At 59.0% G+C, this 20,349-nt stretch overlaps 1 protein-coding gene across 1 annotated transcript in view; it reads right to left on the bottom strand.

The window, feature by feature from the left end:
• Thbs2 (thrombospondin 2) overlaps nt 1-11,109 on the bottom strand; it is a 49,960-nt gene extending 38,851 nt beyond the window's left edge. The window contains exon 1 of the mRNA XM_077109616.1: nt 11,061-11,109. Coding sequence (XP_076965731.1) covers nt 11,061-11,106 — 46 coding nt within the window. The 5' untranslated portion in view covers nt 11,107-11,109. The remainder of the gene's footprint in view (nt 1-11,060) is intronic.
• Nucleotides 11,110-20,349: the final 9,240 nt, after the last annotated feature.

The following is a 20,349-nucleotide window of genomic DNA, read 5'->3' as shown; positions in this document are numbered from 1 at the left end:
TGTCCTCTCACTCACACAGACAGTGCCCCCCACAGCTGTCCTCTCACTCACACAGAGAGTGCCCTCCACAGCTGTCCTCTCACTCACACAGACAGTGCCCTCCACAGCTGTCCTCTCACTCACACAGACAGTGCCCTCCACAGCTGTCCTCTCAATCACACAGACAGTGCCCCCCACAGCTGTCCTCTCACTCACACAGACAGTGCCCTCCACAGCTGTCCTCTCACTCACACAGACAGTGCCCTCCACAGCTGTCCTCTCACTCACACAGACAGTGCCCCCCACAGCTGTCCTCTCACTCACACAGACAGTGCCCTCCACAGCTGTCCTCTCAATCACACAGACAGTGCCCCCCACAGCTGTCCTCTCACTCACACAGACAGTGCCCCCCACAGCTGTCCTCTCACTCACACAGACAGTGCCCTCCACAGCTGTCCTCTCAATCACACAGACAGTGCCCCCCACAGCTGTCCTCTCACTCACACAGACAGTGCCCTCCACAGCTGTCCTCTCACTCACACAGACAGTGCCCCCCACAGCTGTCCTCTCACTCACACAGAGAGTGCCCCCCACAGCTGTCCTCTCCCTCACACAGACAGTGCCCTCCACAGCTGTCCTCTCACTCACACAGAGAGTGCCCTCCACAGCTGTCCTCTCACTCACACAGAGAGTGCCCCCCACAGCTGTCCTCTCCCTCACACAGACAGTGCCCCCCACAGCTGTCCTCTCACTCACACAGACAGTGCCCTCCACAGCTGTCCTCTCACTCACACAGACAGTGCCCCCCACAGCTGTCCTCTCACTCACACAGACAGTGCCCTCCACAGCTGTCCTCTCACTCACACAGACAGTGCCCTCCACAGCTGTCCTCTCACTCACACAGACAGTGCCCCCCACAGCTGTCCTCTCACTCACACAGAGAGTGCCCTCCACAGCTGTCCTCTCACTCACACAGAGAGTGCCCTCCACAGCTGTCCTCTCACTCACACAGAGAGTGCCCTCCACAGCTGTCCTCTCACTCACACAGACAGTGCCCCCCACAGCTGTCCTCTCACTCACACAGACAGTGCCCCCCACAGCTGTCCTCTCACTCACACAGACAGTGCCCTCCACAGCTGTCCTCTCCCTCACACAGAGAGTGCCCTCCACAGCTGTCCTCTCACTCACACAGAGAGTGCCCCCCACAGCTGTCCTCTCACTCACACAGACAGTGCCCTCCACAGCTGTCCTCTCACTCACACAGAGAGTGCCCCCCACAGCTGTCCTCTCACTCACACAGAGAGTGCCCTCCACAGCTGTCCTCTCACTCACACAGAGAGTGCCCTCCACAGCTGTCCTCTCACTCACACAGAGAGTGCCCTCCACAGCTGTCCTCTCACTCACACAGACAGTGCCCCCCACAGCTGTCCTCTCACTCACACAGACAGTGCCCCCCACAGCTGTCCTCTCACTCACACAGACAGTGCCCTCCACAGCTGTCCTCTCCCTCACACAGAGAGTGCCCTCCACAGCTGTCCTCTCAATCACACAGACAGTGCCCCCCACAGCTGTCCTCTCACTCACACAGACAGTGCCCTCCACAGCTGTCCTCTCACTCACACAGACAGTGCCCCCCACAGCTGTCCTCTCACTCACACAGAGAGTGCCCCCCACAGCTGTCCTCTCCCTCACACAGACAGTGCCCTCCACAGCTGTCCTCTCACTCACACAGACAGTGCCCTCCACAGCTGTCCTCTCACTCACACAGACAGTGCCCCCCACAGCTGTCCTCTCACTCACACAGAGAGTGCCCTCCACAGCTGTCCTCTCACTCACACAGAGAGTGCCCTCCACAGCTGTCCTCTCACTCACACAGAGAGTGCCCCCCACAGCTGTCCTCTCCCTCACACAGACAGTGCCCCCCACAGCTGTCCTCTCACTCACACAGACAGTGCCCTCCACAGCTGTCCTCTCACTCACACAGACAGTGCCCCCCACAGCTGTCCTCTCACTCACACAGACAGTGCCCTCCACAGCTGTCCTCTCACTCACACAGACAGTGCCCTCCACAGCTGTCCTCTCACTCACACAGACAGTGCCCCCCACAGCTGTCCTCTCACTCACACAGAGAGTGCCCTCCACAGCTGTCCTCTCACTCACACAGAGAGTGCCCTCCACAGCTGTCCTCTCACTCACACAGAGAGTGCCCTCCACAGCTGTCCTCTCACTCACACAGACAGTGCCCCCCACAGCTGTCCTCTCACTCACACAGAGAGTGCCCTCCACAGCTGTCCTCTCACTCACACAGACAGTGCCCCCCACAGCTGTCCTCTCACTCACACAGACAGTGCCCTCCACAGCTGTCCTCTCACTCACACAGACAGTGCCCCCCACAGCTGTCCTCTCACTCACACAGACAGTGCCCCCCACAGCTGTCCTCTCACTCACACAGAGAGTGCCCCCCACAGCTGTCCTCTCACTCACACAGACATAGCCCTCCACAGCTGTCCTCTCACTCACACAGACAGTGCCCTCCACAGCTGTCCTCTCACTCACACAGACAGTGCCCTCCACAGCTGTCCTCTCACTCACACAGACAGTGCCCTCCACAGCTGTCCTCTCACTCACACAGAGAGTGCCCTCCACAGCTGTCCTCTCACTCACACAGACAGTGCCCTCCACAGCTGTCCTCTCACTCACACAGAGAGTGCCCCCCACAGCTGTCCTCTCACTCACACAGACATAGCCCTCCACAGCTGTCCTCTCACTCACACAGACAGTGCCCTCCACAGCTGTCCTCTCACTCACACAGATAGTGCCCCCCACAGCTGTCCTCTCACTCACACAGACAGTGCCCTCCACAGCTGTCCTCTCACTCAGATAGGGTGTGCCCCTCCACAGGTGCCCAGTGTGGTCAGTCACTCAGTGAGTGCTCCTTTGCAGCTGTCCAGGGCCGGAGTCCCTCAAATCACCTTTAGATCCCCCCTCGGCCTCTTCACTGGGGATGATGCCTAGGCTGGGACTGACTTGGCCGAGGCTCAGTCATTGTGGGCCTCTGGAAGACAGGGACATTCCGGCCATCATGAGGCATAAGCACCTTGAGGAACACAGCCAGGAGGTTGTGAAGTGGGTTTCTATAAATATTTTAAGAACAGAATGAACGACCGGATCCCGAGGAACCAACAAGGCCGCTCCGGATCCCACAGAGTGACCACTGAACAGGTGAGGTCTGGCCGGGGTGAAGGAAGGGGTGACCTGCACTGCCCCGCAGCACCCTGTGCCACGCGGGTGAGGGGGCTCTCCAGGGGTTCCCTCTGGGCCTGGTGTCAGGAATTGTGGTCAGTGGGCACCAAGGTCCACGCTCGCCTTCCCACCTCTGGGGCCCTGGCACTGGAGAGCTGGGTCGGTGAGCACAGAAGCTGCCGAAAAACATCTGGGCCCCGACATCTGGTTCCCCTTAGTGGGCACTGGGCCCAGTGAGTAAGCCCGGGCTTCTCTCCCTCCTGGGGCGGGCATTACGGGAATGGCTCTGCCCTGACCAGCCGCGAGGAGAGCAGCAGTGTCCTGGGCAAGGGGCCAGGGCTGGTGGGAAACAAAAGAAATCTCTGGAAATGCTCCTGGGGGGCAGGCCCGGAGGGTTAGACGCCTCCACGCTGGGATCCGCGCTCCCCACAGCACGCTCCTGCTCGGATGGGGTGAGGGCCCTTCCTGGGGACAACGTGATGTGGGGTGGGCACTGCCCCGCCCGGCCCCCAGCCAGTGTGACCCAGTGACAGCCCCCTGTGGGAGGAGGTGAGCAGGAGACTTCTCGTGTGTGCTGGAGCCAGGTGGGAGGCACACTGTCCACCCAAACTGAGGCCCACCCCGAGAGAAGGGTCCAGCACGAGCCATTCGGAAGCTTTGTCCCTTGCTCTTCTCATCCCAGCAAGCTCGAGTCGGTGCCCATCTCCCGAGTGTCCCCAGACCTGTGGTGCCCGGGGAGCAGCTCAGGCAGAGCAGAGCCTGGGGAGGACCCCAGACCCGTCAGAACGTCCTGCCCAGAGCGGAGGCACACTCCCGCCAAGCTGCCTGGGTCAGGGGAATCCAAGCCCCGAGCCCAGCCCTGGCCAGGTGCTGCTCCCTGCCACAGTCACAGTGCTGCACGGGGGACCCTGAGCACCCGAGGCCAGCCCTGTCCAGGTGCTGCAACCCCCGTGTTGGGCTCCAGACTCAGCACTCCCACCTCGGCTTGAACACCCTCCAGGTGTAGGACTTGGGTCCATATCCGCCTGCTCAGCCCAAGAGCCAAAGAATGAACCGCCAACCTCCCCTGACCAGCAGGAGTCCTGGGTCACCTGGCTCCCATTTCCCCGAGTGCCTTTTCCACCTGCAAGGCCAGGGCCACTCCTGCCCACTGCCCTCCCCCAGCTGGTAAAAGCCCCCAGTGGCCCCCACTGTCCTCAGCACACCGCAGACCGCCACGTCCTCCCAGGAACTGGCCGTGACACCTCCTGCCTCACTCGGGCCTCCTTTCCTAGGGGCACCTCTCTGTCCCCAGCCACTACCTAGGGGACTTGTCATTGTGAAGGTGGGCAACCAGCATGGACACTGGCCAGCCGCACACCAGAGGCCACTGAAGGGGAGGCTGCAGCTAAGCAGTGGAGGCTGGGCGCTGGCCTGGTGACTGAGGCTGAGGGCTGAGGTGAAGTTCTCGGCCTCCTGAGAGCAACGGTGGGCATCGGAGCTTCAGAGCAAGTGCAGGGCGCGTGCAGGTGGCAGGGTGGCAGCGGGGACTGGAGGCCAGTCAGGCCAGGACCGCAATGTGCTGGGAGCGAGGAGAAATCAGAGCCGGTCCCACTGGGGAAGAGAGCAAGCCCCAGAGCCCACGGGGCCACGTCCCCAGATGCCACTGTGGTTCAGAGGTAGACTCCGACTCAGGAAGGACGAGCTCAGGGGCAGAACCAAACTGCGTGTGGGCGGGGATCTCCAGGACCCAGGTGGCCAGGCGGCGGCCTTCGCTTGGCCTGACTCCTGGAGGGTCAGGGTGGGCTCGCGCACATCTGGAAGGTCCTGGGGTCAGGAAGACATGGGGAAGGAGAGGTGGGGGGCAAGGACAGAGCCAGAGGACGTGGGCCTTCCCAGTGCCTGGCACTGCCTCAGGAAGACGGGCCTGCCCGCCATGGCCCATGGCGACGGCACAGGTGAGCTCAGCCCTCCTGCACAGTCATCGTCTGCCTGGGAAGGTGGCCTCCGTCGCTGAGCACAGGGAGGGTGCACCCCCCGTGACCTGCAGAGCCTCCGTGGCGGGCAGCACCGGCTCCCACAGGGTCTCTCTCCACGTGTCCTGTGGCTTAGCTGGGGGAGATTCCTGGTGCTCCGCCTTTTCCAAACTGGACAGTCAAACGCGAGAACCAAGCTCTCATCCTCCTCGACATCACGGAGAGGAGGCCCGCTGTCCACCACACCAGAACTGTCTCCCTGTTCCCCTTTCTAAAGGGCACACCAGGGGTCCAGGGCTTCAGGACTCGCTGACGAGGCCAGGCCTTCCTGCTGTGGGCACACGTGACTTGGGGGCGGAGGGTGAGTGTGACTTCCTTGGTGGGCAGTACCCTGTGCTCGTGTGCGGGGCCTCAGGACTTCCTCCCCCTGTCCCCTGCGGGGAGTGTCCTGTGCTGAGTCACTCTCTGTGGGGCGTCCTGGAAGAATGTGCACATGGTCCTGGGGTTTGCACAAGCACAGTCACATGACTGACATTTACACAAGGATTTTGTAATCAGGCAGGAATCTGCATTGGAGACTCAGCAAAGGAAGCTCCGGCCCCTTGCCCTGTGCGTGTGCACTAGTGTGCCTGCTCGCTGGGGACCGCAGTGCAGCCACAAGGGCAGAGAATCCCAGTCATGGAAAAGCACGCCAGTGAGCAGGACCCACAAATGTGATTCCCAGTGTTGAGCCGCTCAACCTTTTCAAAGTACGGCCACAGAACCTGTGGAAGTGTGCTTCGCGCAGCGGCGTCACCAGCCAGCAGTAAGCCCAGGCTCTGCCGATGTCCTGGCTGTACGACCTCCAAGGAGGTTCCAGACCTTCACACTCCACTAAGTCCTGGGCAGCGTGTGTCACCCAGGGTCACACGGCCGTTGGGCGTGGGAACTGATAAGAATGATAGGTCACCAAAGGTTGGATGATGTCAGTGAGGAGGCTGGCGAGTCCCCAGACCTGCAGCCAGCTGGGTGTCCAGGACACCTAGGCCCCTTGCTGTTGTCTCAGGGCCAGTCTGAAAGTCAGAGACCACCTCCTCTTAGAAGCAGGCAGGGGAGAGAGGCCGCCACCGCCTCAGGAGGCCGACCACACGGCAAGGGCCCGGCCTGGCCCCACCCTGACCACTCTCCAGTCTCAGCTCCAAACCCTCAGCCCACCCAGAGCAATGTCTGACCAGGTCCTGGGCACTCTGTGGACCAGTCGGTTGGCCCCAAGAACCTAGCTCAGCACTTGCACTCCAGAGGGGAGCCAGAGGGGAGGTCCAGGGATGGCTGCGGGGAGGATCTCAGTGGGCACAGGACAAGTCAGCATGTCCCTCAAAAGACCATGTGGAGGCTTCCATGAATAAGAGGGACCCAAACGAGCTAGAATTGTGAAGGGGACGCTACAGCAGGTAGCCTCTCGGTCAAAAGCTTTGATCCTGGGTGTGTTTCTTACCATATCATTTTCCTATGATTGTTAAAGCTATTGGAAAATGTAGGCTGAGTTCTCAAATATTATGAATTATTCTATTTCTTTCTCTCAGAAGAGCGGTCAAAAAATCACTGGGATTCTTGATTCAAATCAGCATTGAGGCCACAGAACAGCAGGTGACAATGTGTGGAGTTCTCCCAGGGAGAAGGTCTGTGGATTTCCGCCAGGTCGTCAGTCTGATTCCGCTGCTGCCTTCGCACCAGAGCCTTGGGTCCATAAGGTCCACCAGATCAAAAGCTCCACGAGAACCAAGGCTTTGCCCCTTTCCCCCATGACTACACCTAGGACCTAGGCAGGGCTGGTGGAGAGTGGACACCGGCAGCTCGTCCACACAGCAGCCTCGCTCTAGCCCCTGAGCTGCGGCCAGGCCCCTGGCAGAAGCCCAGGGACGTGCAGGGATCGACAAAGAGGCCTGGAAGCTCAGGACCCTGCTCCTGTTCTGCAAGTCCTGCTTGGTCCCCCGACTGACCTGGGTCACGCTGAGGATGCAGAGACCCAGGTGGACCAGGTGGACTATGGGACACTGATCCAGCACCGCCAGACACCTCCTTGCTGTGTCAAGAGCCACGTTCCTCCTGGCAGGGCCTGTGTGACAGTAAGAGTAACACCTAGGACCTCTGGGGTTTGGACTCAGGGACAGGTGGTCGGACTCCAGTCCCTGTAGACTATTGCAGGTGAGGAGTCGTCGGCACGCTGCCCTCGGCTCAGGTGAGGACTGGGAAGAAGTGCGCTGCCAGGATCTGGAGTCCCGGGGCGGCAGCTGGAGTTAGAAAAGAAACTGGGGAGACCGCGGGGCCCAGAGAGCCAGGCCTGTCCACCATGCACCTGCAGAGAGCCAGGCCTGTCCGACACGCACCTGCAGAGAGCCAGGCCTGTCCGCCACGCACCTGCAGAGAGCCGGGCCTGTCCATCATGCACCTGCAGGCGGGCAGCACACCATCTCCAAACCTGCCCCTCCTTTTCCACCCCAGAAGCAGCCCACCGCTCTCACAGTTACAAGCCAACTCTGAAATCACGGGCGAGCGCAGGTGGGCCTGAAAGTCCAACAATGCCATGTCCATCTCCACCTACGCACACCCTGGCCTGGCCTGCACTGACCTTCCCAGTGCTTCTCAAGGTCCCTTCACTCAGTCTAATGTACACGGAATCCTCTTCCTGGTTCCTGGGTGTCCCCCTGGACCTACAGAGGCTACCCCGCATATCCAGCTGGCCAGACTATGCACAGTGAGGCCGCCAGGCTGAGTCCAGAGTGGACTAAAACACTGTGCTGGACAGGTCTCTTGCCTTGTTCCTGTTGGTTGCATCCCTCTCTGCCTAGGCCAGTTGCACACAGAAAACCCCGAGGCTCCTTCCCACCCAGAGGGCTTCTCAGGGTCCTGTGTCAGCAGTCTGCTCGGGCTTCATCGGGTCTCGGGAGAGTCTGCTGTCAGACTCCAGGTGGAGAAGCAGCAGGCCAGGCTGCAGAGGGCAGTGTCCACTGCACCCGGTCATCTCATCGTCCCGCTCCATTCACTTCGGGGCCCTGACTGTCCCTGCTCTGAGTGGAGCCCAGGACTCCTGCACACACAGGCACAGGTGGGCCCTGGGAGGGAGGCCGTGCGCGACCACGGGACCAAGCCCCAAAGGAAGGGCTGAGTGGGAGGGTCCAGCCCAGTCCCAGTCGGAGCGCTGTATGTGGAGACTGCCCACAGCAGACACGGGCTCTCACACAGCACTGGACACACACCTGCCCACTGGTCTGCCTGGGAACCCTGCCCACAGGGTACTGAGTAGAAACCCGGCAAGCTCGGCCCCCACCCCACAGGGCCAACGTCTCGCCCTGGGCTTTTAGGTGGGTGGGAGCAGCACTGTCCTGGCCGCATTGGAAGCTCGCTTCAGTGCCTCAGGCAAGAAGAGCACCCAGGATGGAAAGAAAGGCCAAAGCCCAGGGCCCTCTCTGCAGATGGTGTGACCACAAAGACTAAGAGAAATGCCGAGTTAGCAAGCTTCAGGACACAAGATCACCATGAAAACAGTTTTATTTATATACACTAGAAGTGAACCATCTAAATTGACATTTTAAGAGCACCGATTATAATAGCAACAGAAATAAGAAATGCTTAGCAATCACTTAGTAAGTTGGAAATGCGACTCCTGAGGCATCCGCCATCGCAGTGCCAGAGGCGCGACTCAGTGGAGAGGCCTCCCACACCCGCGGGTCTGAAGAGTCACTATTGGTTAAGATGCCGATTGATTGCCTCCAAATTGCCCTGAATGTTCAATGCAACTCCAGTCAAAAGCTGGACATGCGTGTTGGCAGAAATTGACTAGCTGTCCGTAAAATTCATCTGGAAATCCTCGTGTAGACAGAATGACTGCAAGAGCAGGCCAGAGTCAGGCGCATGACGGTCTGATTTCAAGTGCTACGACAACGCTGATCAACAACTAGGTACCGCTGGAAAGCTGAGACGAGCAGCAGAACGGAGTCCAGAAACAGACCCACACACGTGTGGACAAGCATCCCAACACCCTGCGGTCCATCAGTGGAGACAGGATGCTTTTCCCAGTGGAAGGACAAGGACAATCGGACAGGCATAACCCAAAACCAAACAGGCTGATCCGGACCTTGCACCACAGACCTAACTGTGACGTGAGTATGACGCCCAGAACTCTAATAACCACAGAGCAGGTCCCGGGAAACATCTTCAAGCCCTTTTAGAGAAGCCGCAGTGTCTACTGTAAACGCACTTCTGTGACAGAAAGCCCTGAACCCTTGGACTCCATGAGAACATCGTGGCGACTGAATGAAAAGACAAGCCTCAGAAAGAACCGCATCTGATATGTGAATTGTGCCCACGGCAGGCAGCAGGACCTCTCCCTTCTCTCTGGGCCGGGGAAGTGAGAAGGAGGAAGATGGAGTCTGTGCACACACAGCTTCAAAGCACATGTGGGCTGCAAGCTGCTGGAGGCCACCATCTCCAACGGCGGCTGGAGGAGGGCTTGGCTGCAGGCCCCTGCTGCAGGGCGCGGGCACTGAACGCTGCAGCCGTGGGGGGGGGGGGCACGCACGGCCGATGCCCCGTGTGTCCTATGCTACAGTGAAGCGAGGGCACTCCTTCGATGGCCCCTATGCAGTCGGTGAAGAGGACACAGGTGTGCAAGGGCTGGCCCTAAGGCAGGCCCTTCTGAGGGGTGAGGAGAGGGAGAACTGCTCACTGTGCCCTCAGCAGGCTGGCGAGGAGACGCAGCTCTGGCCCAACTGTGGCTTCCTCAGGAAAACACGAGGTCGACTCTGACAGGTCAAGAAAACTGCATCGCCTCCTAGAACTCACACTCAGGTTCACTCAAAAAGTGAAAATGACCTCAAGGGCTGGGGACGTGGCTGGGTGGTGGGGCACTTGCCTGGCACGCATGGGGCTCAAGGTTAGATTCCCACAGGGCAAAAATCAATCAAACCATCCAATCAATCAATCAGTCCTGTTTCTGCCTACAGGTCTCAGCATGCATTTGATGGAGGGTTTGTGTTTACATTTATTCTTGTTAACACTGGTGAAGGTGAGAATAAAGGGAGCTGTCCTGTTTCCCTGTGGTTTACAGTACTTTAAAAATTGAAGGACAATGCAGTGCTTATAAAAGTAAGCATATGTCCTGTAGTTTCCAGTGAATAGTTTTCCAGGTAACGACAGGATACAGTCCACAGATTTTGTAACATGTGAATTCTATAAGATGGCTGGGGCCAGTGTTTCTACCTGCTGAAGACAGTTCATCTTCTGTGAATTGTTTCTAATGTTGCAGTTTGTTGTTATTTGTTACTGTCAATCCTCATTTGACAGTCATACCCAGTTCTAGCTCAGAATTTTTATATAGCATGTTAAGAGATTTATTTAAACCTAACCCTCATTATACTCACAAATCCATCTAAGACTCTTGGTCTCTGGCAGCAAAATGTGCTGGGCATATTGAGAAAGAGCAAAGTTGTATGCCTACGTCATGAGAGGATTTTAATTGTCCACAAATGTTTTTCTTAGCTTTAGACAGAGCACAATTATCTCCTAAACTATGCAACCCAATCTGCACAGTCAGACTTGCATAAGACTAACCCTTGACTGAACCAAAGGAGCAGCCCAGTTCCATGGTCTCGGACATTCGCCACCTGACGGCGGTGCTAAAGCCAGCTGGTAGGGCTCCACCCAGCTAGGGGGTGCAGGGGACCCCGGTACGCACCCCGGTGTTCTCTGTGGAATTCTAACCTCCCGATGTCGGTGCACCCTTTCTATAAATAGGGGCAGTTATATTGCTTCATCCTAGAGCATCCTCAGGATTAATGGGAGCAGGCACCAGGGCTGAGTGGAGAGGCCCTGATGGACATTAGAGGCCACGCCCACCGGGCTTACTTGTTCTGCAGCTGGATACACACATGGCCTTGCAGAGCTTCTCCATATTTAAAGCTTCCTGCACCTGGTTCTGATCATCTGCAGGGGAGGACAAAGCCACTGCTGTACTTTCAATCAAACAGGCCGTGAGGATGGCCATGTAGGCAACTGCCGCCCTGGCCATCCCGCCCAGCACCGCCCGTCCAGCACCACACACTCGGTCCCAGCCTCCCTGGGAAAGCAACCTTCATAATGGTGACTGGGAGCTACTCCTTGGGTGACCAAAACTCTGCCACAGGCGCTCAGTGTTCACTGCAACTCAGCAAAGCACTTGTGACCGCCCATCAGGCACCTGACCCCCATTGTTCCCTTGAGGGCTGGTCCTTGGCTGAGCTGACCAAGGCCAGCCCAAGAGGTCAGGCCTTTAGGCAGGTGCAGATATGGCACCCGGTGGGTAGGGAGTCCCAGGCTTGTCCCAGCAGAGTTGCTGAACCCTGGAAGGTCACCTAAACCCCAGGGGCTCAGTGGCCTCATCATGAGGCCTACCCAGGCACAAATCTCACAGATCTCTCTCTTTTACGGGACTCCTATGAATCATCAAGATAAAATCTCACCTTTGGGACTCTCACACCCAGGTCTCTGCCCCGAGGCTCTCACAGTAAAAGCTACCAGGAAATAACAGGAAGAAAAAGCCTGTGATTCGTCCGCGTGTCCATCTCTGTCACTAACCTGCTCGCTCGTCCAGGTGAGGAGAGCTCCGGGTTCACGCCCCGTGACTCCCTCCGATTCCACCTGGAATCTCTGCTGCCGGATGGACTCTTTGTAGGGGGCCGTATGGTGCTGACCCACGTCACCTGAACAGAGACCCTGGCAGGTGGGTGACGCCAGTTCCCGGTGCCAGTGAGGCTGCATGGAGGGGTGCCATGTGACGGTGCCGTGTTAGGATCTACTTCTGGTGAGCAAACCGCCCCCCACACTGAGCTGGCATCCTCTTCCGGGTGCTCGCGGTGCCCTCAGCAGGCTGGCGAGGAGACGCAGCTCCGGCCCAACTGTGGCTTCCTCAGGAAAACACGAGGTCGACTCTGACAGGTCAAGAAAACTGCGTCGCCTCCTAGAATCCACACTCAGGTTCACTCAAAAAGTGAAAATGACCTCAAGGGCTGGGGACGCGGCTGGGTGGTGGGGCACTTGCCTGGCACGCATGGGGCTCAAGGTTAGATTCCCACAGGCAAAAATCAATCAATCAATCAATCAAAGTCAACAGGCAGGACTTTTCTCATAGTTCTGTGATAAATACAATCAAGGTCAGCGCTAAAGATGAGTCTTGGAGTTGCTACCACCTCTTCCAGGGAGAGAAAGGACGCGAGTGGTTTTTCTTCCCTCATCTGCTGGCTAAGGTGGCTGGGTGCGTTTGTGATGGCTCCTGCCACTGTTAAGGAAACCGCCCGACTCTCCAAGACGGTCAGGAGCCGTCCCAGGACACCTGAGGTGAGGACGGGGAGGCACGTGGGTAGGCCAGCCAGATGCACACCCGGGGTCCCACCAACAAGAAGTGCCAGAATATCTCCAAGATGCAGAGGAATTTAGAAAACAGGACACCGCACAAGAGAAGGCATCGCTGTGGAGTGTCAGGGTGGGCCGCGAGACCCCGGGACCCCCACGGTGGTCCTGAAGGGCCTTCCTGGAGTGGGGAGCTGGTGAGCAGCACAGCAGGCCGACTGCTCACACCCAGCCAAGAGGCTGGGGCACACACAGACCCTCCCAGGGGACCGTGGGGCTTCCCTTCCTGGACCCACGTTTACCAGGTTCATCAACAAGACTCGGGAGTGTGGACAACACCCCAGCCCTGAGGCCTGGCCGGAGCCGCGGCTGCCCCTCTTAACACTGTGGCAGAGCAAGTCTCCTGGCAGCACAGGAGCGGCAGGGAATGCTGCCCCGTCTCCTCGCGGCCTGCAGGGGCGGGGGCCGTGTGCAGGCTTCAGCCACAGGGGCACGGAGGGGCGGGGCCTGCACCCCTCAGTGCGCTTCCTGGCTCCAGGGAGGCACTGGGCAAAACAAAACAGGATCTGGGTCGAACCGCCTGTGGGTGCAGACGAGCCGACACACTGGTCACTAAGACTGAACGCTGAACCCCGCCCTGCGGCCTGTGGTGGGGAGGCTGCCCACCTGCCCACCACCCCCACAGCGCGCTGCGCCCACCGCGTGCTCAATCAGCTTCTACCAAGTGCGTCTTCTCCATTTCACTTTTCACCCTAGAAAAGTACGAGCTAAATCAGTAAAAAAGAAATAGACCATTGGCTGCCCACTCCAGGGGCCATCCTGGCTGACCTTTTGGACTGACCCAGGCATTTTGCCCTGTGTAGCTTTGCATATGATTCTGATTTTACCTCAAAATTTTAATGACATTGACAAACACTAATTAGATTACCATTTATTCTGAACTATTTGTTTCGAAATAAAAGATAATTTCGTGACATAGATATTTGGGGAATCAGGGTAGTGTTTTTAAAATATAATAGCTGAGCGACAACACACGGGACGGTTGAAGCACACCGTGGGCTGGCAGTGGTCACCTCCCCCATGCCCGCAGGCACCTCAACACAGTCAGCCCTGCCGGGGACGGCAGCCAGGCTCCCACACAGGACAGGGCCCCAGCCAGACCACTTGCCTCTGCCGACCAGGTGGACTGAGTCCTGCTTCTGCCCCTCAGATCTCCAGCTCAGCACCCTGGCCCAGAGGTCAACTCCCCGAAGGTGATGAATCTGGATTCACCATCAGTGAGTCCTCGCTGTGGGCATGAAACGCCGTGTTGATAATTAAGAATGTAATGTCTCCAATTTACAATTTTAAACAAAATGCCAAGACACGCCCTACTAGGAGCCCAGGGAATTTGCTAAGAACCAGGCAAGGTGGACAGGCTGATTGCAGGGCTCGGCCAGCCTGGCTTCAAGAAGGACGGCTGGAAATAGGCCCAGGCGGCTGCAGCCCCCCAGGTGAGACATCGCAGGGGACAGGGCTAGGAACGAGGAGTGGGTGTGCGCGGCTCGTCCAGGCAGCAGGAAGCATGGCCATTGCTGGACCATGGGGAGCAGGGGCGTAGGGCGGGCAGCTGAGCAGGTGGGTGCTCTGAGCCGGCCTGGGCACGTGGTCACTCCGTAGCCTGCGCGCACCCCCCGCTCCTCCACCCTTTGATGTCCCCCAGAGTGTAAGGCCACACTGCACACAGAAGAAGCACCCGTGGGTGCAAAAACTCCATGACAGAAGGCCCTGCACTCTGACTGCACTCCTGACTGACAGGAGCTCTCAAGGTCTCTGGGATCCCACGTGGGCACCTGCAGCCCAGGGCTCCGGGCCTGTGTGAGCCAGCCCCCAGCCCTGGAGCACCTGCTGGAGTAGAACCACCCTTCACGGCCAGGGAGGGCAGGAGGAGTGGGAGGCCAGGTTCCCTGAGGACATGTCCCAGGGGCCAGAGGACCTCCCATGGGCCCTGCCTCCTAAGGCCCCACCACCTCCCAGTCAGCCTGGAGACAGAGCCTCCAGCACACAGGCCTGTGGGGACAGTCCAGACCCAAGCCAGGGCACCCATGGTCACCTTTCATCTCCTACCTAGTCACACACAGACACACAGCACACAAAAATCACAACACACACAAATGCACACAACACACACAAACACACAAATACACACAACATGCACATCACACAAGCATTCATACAAACATAAATATAGACACAAGCATTCAAATGCATATAAAACATCTGCAAACACACCTGTAAACATCTAAGCTCACACATTAAAATGTACATATAAAACACACACATGCGTGTGCACAGAAACATGCACATTCCCACAAACACAGACACACTTGTGTACATCCCAGCCACATGAATGGCAGCACACTCCACTTTTTTTCTGAATTTGAACGTCATCTCAGGTCTGGTCCCCAGACCCAAGCTTGAAAAGGATCCGTGTGTGGTGCATTGAGACCCTACCCCTGGGGGACCAGTCAGCAACTGGTGGAGATGGGCAGGAGGGCAGCAAGCCAGGCAGGGCCGTGACAGCAGCTCACAGCTCTGCAGAGCTAGGAGGACGGCATGGCAGACCTCCTGTGATGGGAAGATTCAGGACGTTTCCAGGTGCCCACTGCCTCACCAAGGCCCTGACAAGCATCGGCATCTGGGTGACTTCACGTTTGACGGTATCGCCCCGCGACCCTGGAGCAGAGCGTGTGTGGAGTTTTAATTCTGAAGAGTGGAGTCCACTCCCTCTGTGGGATTTTAATGCGGGTGCAGCCTACACCCGTGCAGTAGCGGGGCTGCGGTTCCTCTCCAGGCTGGTCATGTGAGCAGCTGGCTCTGCAGACCCCCAGCTCAAACTGAGGACGGATTGCTGGGGGAGAGAGCCAGAAGGACAGGACAAGGTAAGGTTCCTGACCTCATCCCGGTGGCTGACCACAGGACTCCAGGAAGACAGGCCCAGGAGACATGCCAAGGTCAGGCCAGCTGCAGAGACCGCGAGGAAGAGACTGTTGTCCAGGACCCACGGTGGCCACAGAGTGAAGGGATGTCCAGCCAAGGCCTGGACGGGGCATGACTGAATGGAAAGGGCAGCGGAGGAGAAGGGGGCGAAGACGAGGAATTGGGTGGGGCAGTTCCACGTTCCAGCCGGAGACGCCGAGGCCCATCTGGAGACGCCAGGCTTCAAGGGGAGCAGAGCCGAATCTGTGGCTTTTGGCTCCTGTGAACAGCAGCCAGGACCTGGCTCCGTCCAGCCAGGACCCGCAAAGCATGCTCAAGTCTGGGAGTGGACGTGGAAGTCGGCAGGCCAGCCCGACGTCAGTGCCTGCACCCCACTGTCCCACCCTCTGGAGGAGAGGGGAATGGAGACAGCTCCCACGTCAGGGGCACACTGGGCTGGCCGAGACCACTCTTCTGGGACACGATGATGTCCATTCCCCCGAGGGGACCTTGAGTCCCAGCAGAGGGTGAAGCAGAAGGTTCTTGCTTGGGTGCTCCATTCAGGGGCGTTTAATGGTGCACCCCACAGCCAAGTCTCACTGTGGGGAACTGGTGGTGGAAACACATCTGTGAAATGGGCCCCAGGTAAGTGGCCTGGCACCTGTCCCCAGCCCCAGGCTCTGGCACCTCCCTGAATCCTGTGCCTGGTGAGCGTTGCTGTCTGAGTCCCGGCGTCTGGCCTGTTGTGCGGTGCTGGACCTGAGCTTGCTCTCCAGCCAGCTGAGCCGAGAACCCCCAGACTCCCAGGCAAAGGCCCTGAACGTGTGGTGTGCGCTGGACAGGGCTTAAGAGTGCCCCCAAAGGTCCACTGCTGGAGGTGGTCTCCAGTGTAGCGGTGTCCAGAGGCCTTCAGGGACAACAGGTCACGGTGGTGCTCTCCCCTGGTGGGGCCAGTTCCCAGGAGAGTGGCTCTGTGCAGTGAGGCCGTGGGACCTGGCCCTCCTGTCCACCCTGGGTCCCTTCTGCTTTCCTGGTACGTTGTGCCACAGGCATGGGCCCTCATCAGGGTACAGACAGGTAAGGACACCAGATCTTGGGCTTTTTACCTCCAAATCTACGAGCCAAGAACATCTCTTTTCTTTATAAAGCGCCAGCCTTCAGTGTCCTGTAGTAAAGGGAAGTGGACCAGAGACCGCATGGCACTTCTTAAAATCCAAGTGTGTTGAACGTGCGAGTTCTGCATCCCCTCAAAGTCAGCGTTGAATGAAGACACAGCAGCAAGTCTGTCTTCTCTGCCCAGTGTCCAGGAGTCAGCTCACACCGGGTCAGATTCCCTGCGGCGGTCACTCCCTGAAGACACCCATGGGGCTGTTCATGTAGCTCATGCTGAGGAGGGAGATGTGATGCCAGCCAATCACCAAGAGCCCCTGAGTCCCTGTCCCCTTCCTTCGTGACCTAGGAGAGGATACCTGGAGTGCCGGGGTCTCCCCGCCTGAATGTTGGCTGCATGACCTTCGACCAGTCACACAGCCTCCCGGCTGCACCTAACAGTGTGGTCAGCAATAGACACAGACATGGACAGATGCCGTACAGAGCAGGTCCATCCTGAGGACCCGTAAGACGATTCGTGAAACCGGAAGGTGCCAAGATTTCCCTCCGTGGGCCTGGTGACTTCGTGTCTGGTCACACTGCAGGCGTGGTAGGGCAGCAGTGGCGGGTCCTGTGACCTGGACCTGAGCTCAACAGCTCCCTAGGCACCTGCGGATGGACACGGGCCTGCATGGGCCAGCTGGGGGCCTACTGCCCAACAGCCTGGCTGGCTCGGGGTCCAGGAATGCCGACCTGTGGGACTCTCTGGCCTTCCCTCTGCCTGATCCCATCCAGGAGAAAATCCAGTTCCTGCCAGATGCCATCCTGGAGAGGAGAGAAGGTCACCGTGAAGGTGAGGCTGCACACTGGACAGGTAGAGCCCTGTGAGGTGGAACCTGGGTGGAAGGGGAGCTGCCTCACTCCTGTTCTTTAGACCAACACGTTAGAGACCCTGACCAGGTCCCCAAGGTGGGGACAGAGGGACCTAGTCAAGAAAAGATACATAGGGTAGCCATGACTCACTCGGCCTTCTCCCAGCAGGACCCTGGGGGCACAGTGTCCGGGACCTGGACAGCCCAGCTATCTGGGCACCAGGCAGGATCTATGTCAACCACCACGACTGTCCTGCCTCCAGAACAAGCACCTCCCTGCACACTGCTGTGATGGACAGGTGCATTCCTGGGGGCCAGCTGGCCAGAGCTGGTTCTGTCCTCTGGGGCCCAGCAGGGTCTGGAGAAAGCAGCCGGAACAGGCTGCAGGGAAGAGGGTGTGCCACGGCCCTGCCGTCATCGGCTCTTCCTGACTGCCCACTTGGGGAGGCAGTGGGGCGCCCAGTCTGCAGCAGACAGGGGTGTGGACAGGGGCAGCTGCGCCCCGTGAGCTCTCACGACCTTCCTTCACACCCCGGGTCTTGCTCCCCCGGTCCCCACTTTGTCTCTGAGGACGTGGCCGGGGGAGGCAGTGGAGTCCTTCCTGTTGCCACGGGACATGGGGACACAGACAGAGGCTCTGGGCAGGGACCTGGACTGCCGATAGCCAGGTGTTGACAGCTTCCCTGTCCTCATTCCTGGGGTTCACTGCCCTCTTCTCAGGAAAGCAGTGGCTGGACACTGGCCTGCACAGGGAATCTCCCAGCTTTCCCAGGCCCGTTTCCGTCTCCTTACTCAGGGCAGAGACGTCATGTGGTGGTGACCGATGCACTGATGCCTCTGAAGGAGGCCTTCCTGATTCCTGAGAGAGCCCAGGCCACGCAGAGACAGAGGCCACCCCCTCCAGCGGGGCTGATGTTCCCTTGGTCCCAGCCCAGTGCAACGGGTGCCCTGCTGAGTGGCCCTCTGCTGCCTACCTGGCCGTGGTCGGAGACTCCCGCTGATTCTCGTGGGGAGATGTGAGCATGGGGGTTTCCTCTGAAGGCCAGAGCCAGAGGAGCAGCTCCAGTCCACCACCTCGTCCTGTTGGGCAGAAGGAAGTGGCACCCTGTGAAGCAAAGAGCATTGTCCATTACGACGAGGAGACCAGCTGCCTCCGAGTGAGAGGTCGAGAGCAGATGCAGCCAGAGTCTTGCTTCCTCGTCGCCTTCGAGGGTCATGTCCTGAGGAAAGGCCACAGAGGCCTCTGTATTCACCTACCTTTCAGGAAAAAGGAAGGCCATGGCCACTGAGTGTCCAGGCACCAGCCCCAGACACTGGACGGCGATATGCCTCAAAACACCATGGATCCTGTTAGTAAAATGCAGGTCCTCATTCTGGGTCCCCTGGAAACCCCTGTGTTAAGACGTCCCTGGTGTCTCTAGTCTACGCTACTGGACTTCCAGGCCCTGGCCACTCCTGGCTTCTTGGCTTTGCAGCTGTCCTGACGCACACGGTGTCCATCCTGTGCTCCTGAGCGCAGTCTCTGGGATGGAGTAAAGCAAGTGCAGAAGATGCTGGAGAGCAGGGCTGGGGGACTTAGGTGCCACTGGTCAGCTGGTCACACCACTGCTGCTCACCAAGTCTCTGTTCCTCAGAGTCCTGACGCAGCCGAGGCTCAGGGCATCAGAGAGAGCACGTGGGAGAGCTGTCCGTCAGTGGCCAGGCAAGGCTTTTTAACACAGATGCAGAGTGTTCGTCACCCAGAGGAAGAGAAGAGCCGGCTGGGGGCAGCGCCCCTGGCTGGATCCCTGGGGTGCTGAGTACTGCTGTGGGCCATCAGGTGCCCACAGCACCCCAGGTCCCCCAGGCCCTCAGGGCCTTTGTCCAGGGGCACAGGACCCCGCGTATTGCTGTTTCTGCCCCTCAGTGAACAGCGCTCACACGGCTGCCTGGCCTGCCACCTGACCCCGAGAGCAGACCACTCCCCACCGTGTGCTGCCAAGGCTTCCAACCCACAGGCTTCCGTCCCCCAGGGCCGGCGGGGTGCTCCGGTGCTCCTGCAGCTGTCCTTTGGCCGGAGGTCGTCTCAAGACAAGTGAAACCTACGCCCCGAGATGGCCGCCGGGACACCTAGTCACAGAGCTCAAGATAAAGGCCCTTTCCGTGATTGTGGATGGAGACCCTGTTGGCTTCTCTGGTCCGACCAGGAGGGAGGAAACTGAGAGCTGACCGAGAACTTGTGCTGACTGAAGGTGGAAGGTCAGGCAGAGCGGCCCCTCCTGGAGGCTCTCAGCCCCTCCTGCCCCAGGCCGGCTCTCCACGGCCATTCGGATTCACAGGGCCCCTTACCGGGTCAGACCATCTCCTGACATTTGCTTGACCCAAGCTGTGGGACAGCACCGCGAAGCGGGCCTTCGTCACCACGTCCTGGGAGCACACAGTGGGCAGGACCACCCTCGGGGCGTGAGACGCATGTGGCGAAGGCCACCTCTGGGAGCAGCAGAGGGCGGGCAGAGAGGGGCTCCCCCGCGCCCCTCTGTGCGCGTGGAGAGAGCGTGGGGCGAGTCCTGAGGGGTCAGAAGCCATCAAAGCTCACGTGCCAGGAGCTAATGAGACCCGCAGCTGCCAGGTGGGTGGAGACGGCCCCGGGGCAGGCCACCCTCCTCTCCAGCTGGTCAGGAGGCACAGACGCCCAGCCAGCTGTCACCACAAAGGTCCTGCAGGAAAGGGCTGTGGGCTTTCAGTCTCCAAGAAAAGACACGGCGTGAGCAGGTGCCCGGCCGGATAGCGGCCCTCCCCGGGCGACGGCTGGGGCGGGGCCCGTGGAGTCTGGCACAGAGCGCTCTGCTCCCTGGAGCTGGACAAGCCTCCCGCTCCTCCACACAGCCTCGCTGCGCCCGGCACCCTGCCCT

The sequence above is a fragment of the Callospermophilus lateralis genome, chromosome 6 (genome assembly GCF_048772815.1).
Source record: "Callospermophilus lateralis isolate mCalLat2 chromosome 6, mCalLat2.hap1, whole genome shotgun sequence".
Lineage (NCBI taxonomy): Eukaryota > Metazoa > Chordata > Mammalia > Rodentia > Sciuridae > Callospermophilus > Callospermophilus lateralis.
The sequence above is the reverse complement of the archived record's forward strand: the minus strand, read 5'-3'. Positions and strand labels throughout refer to the sequence as shown.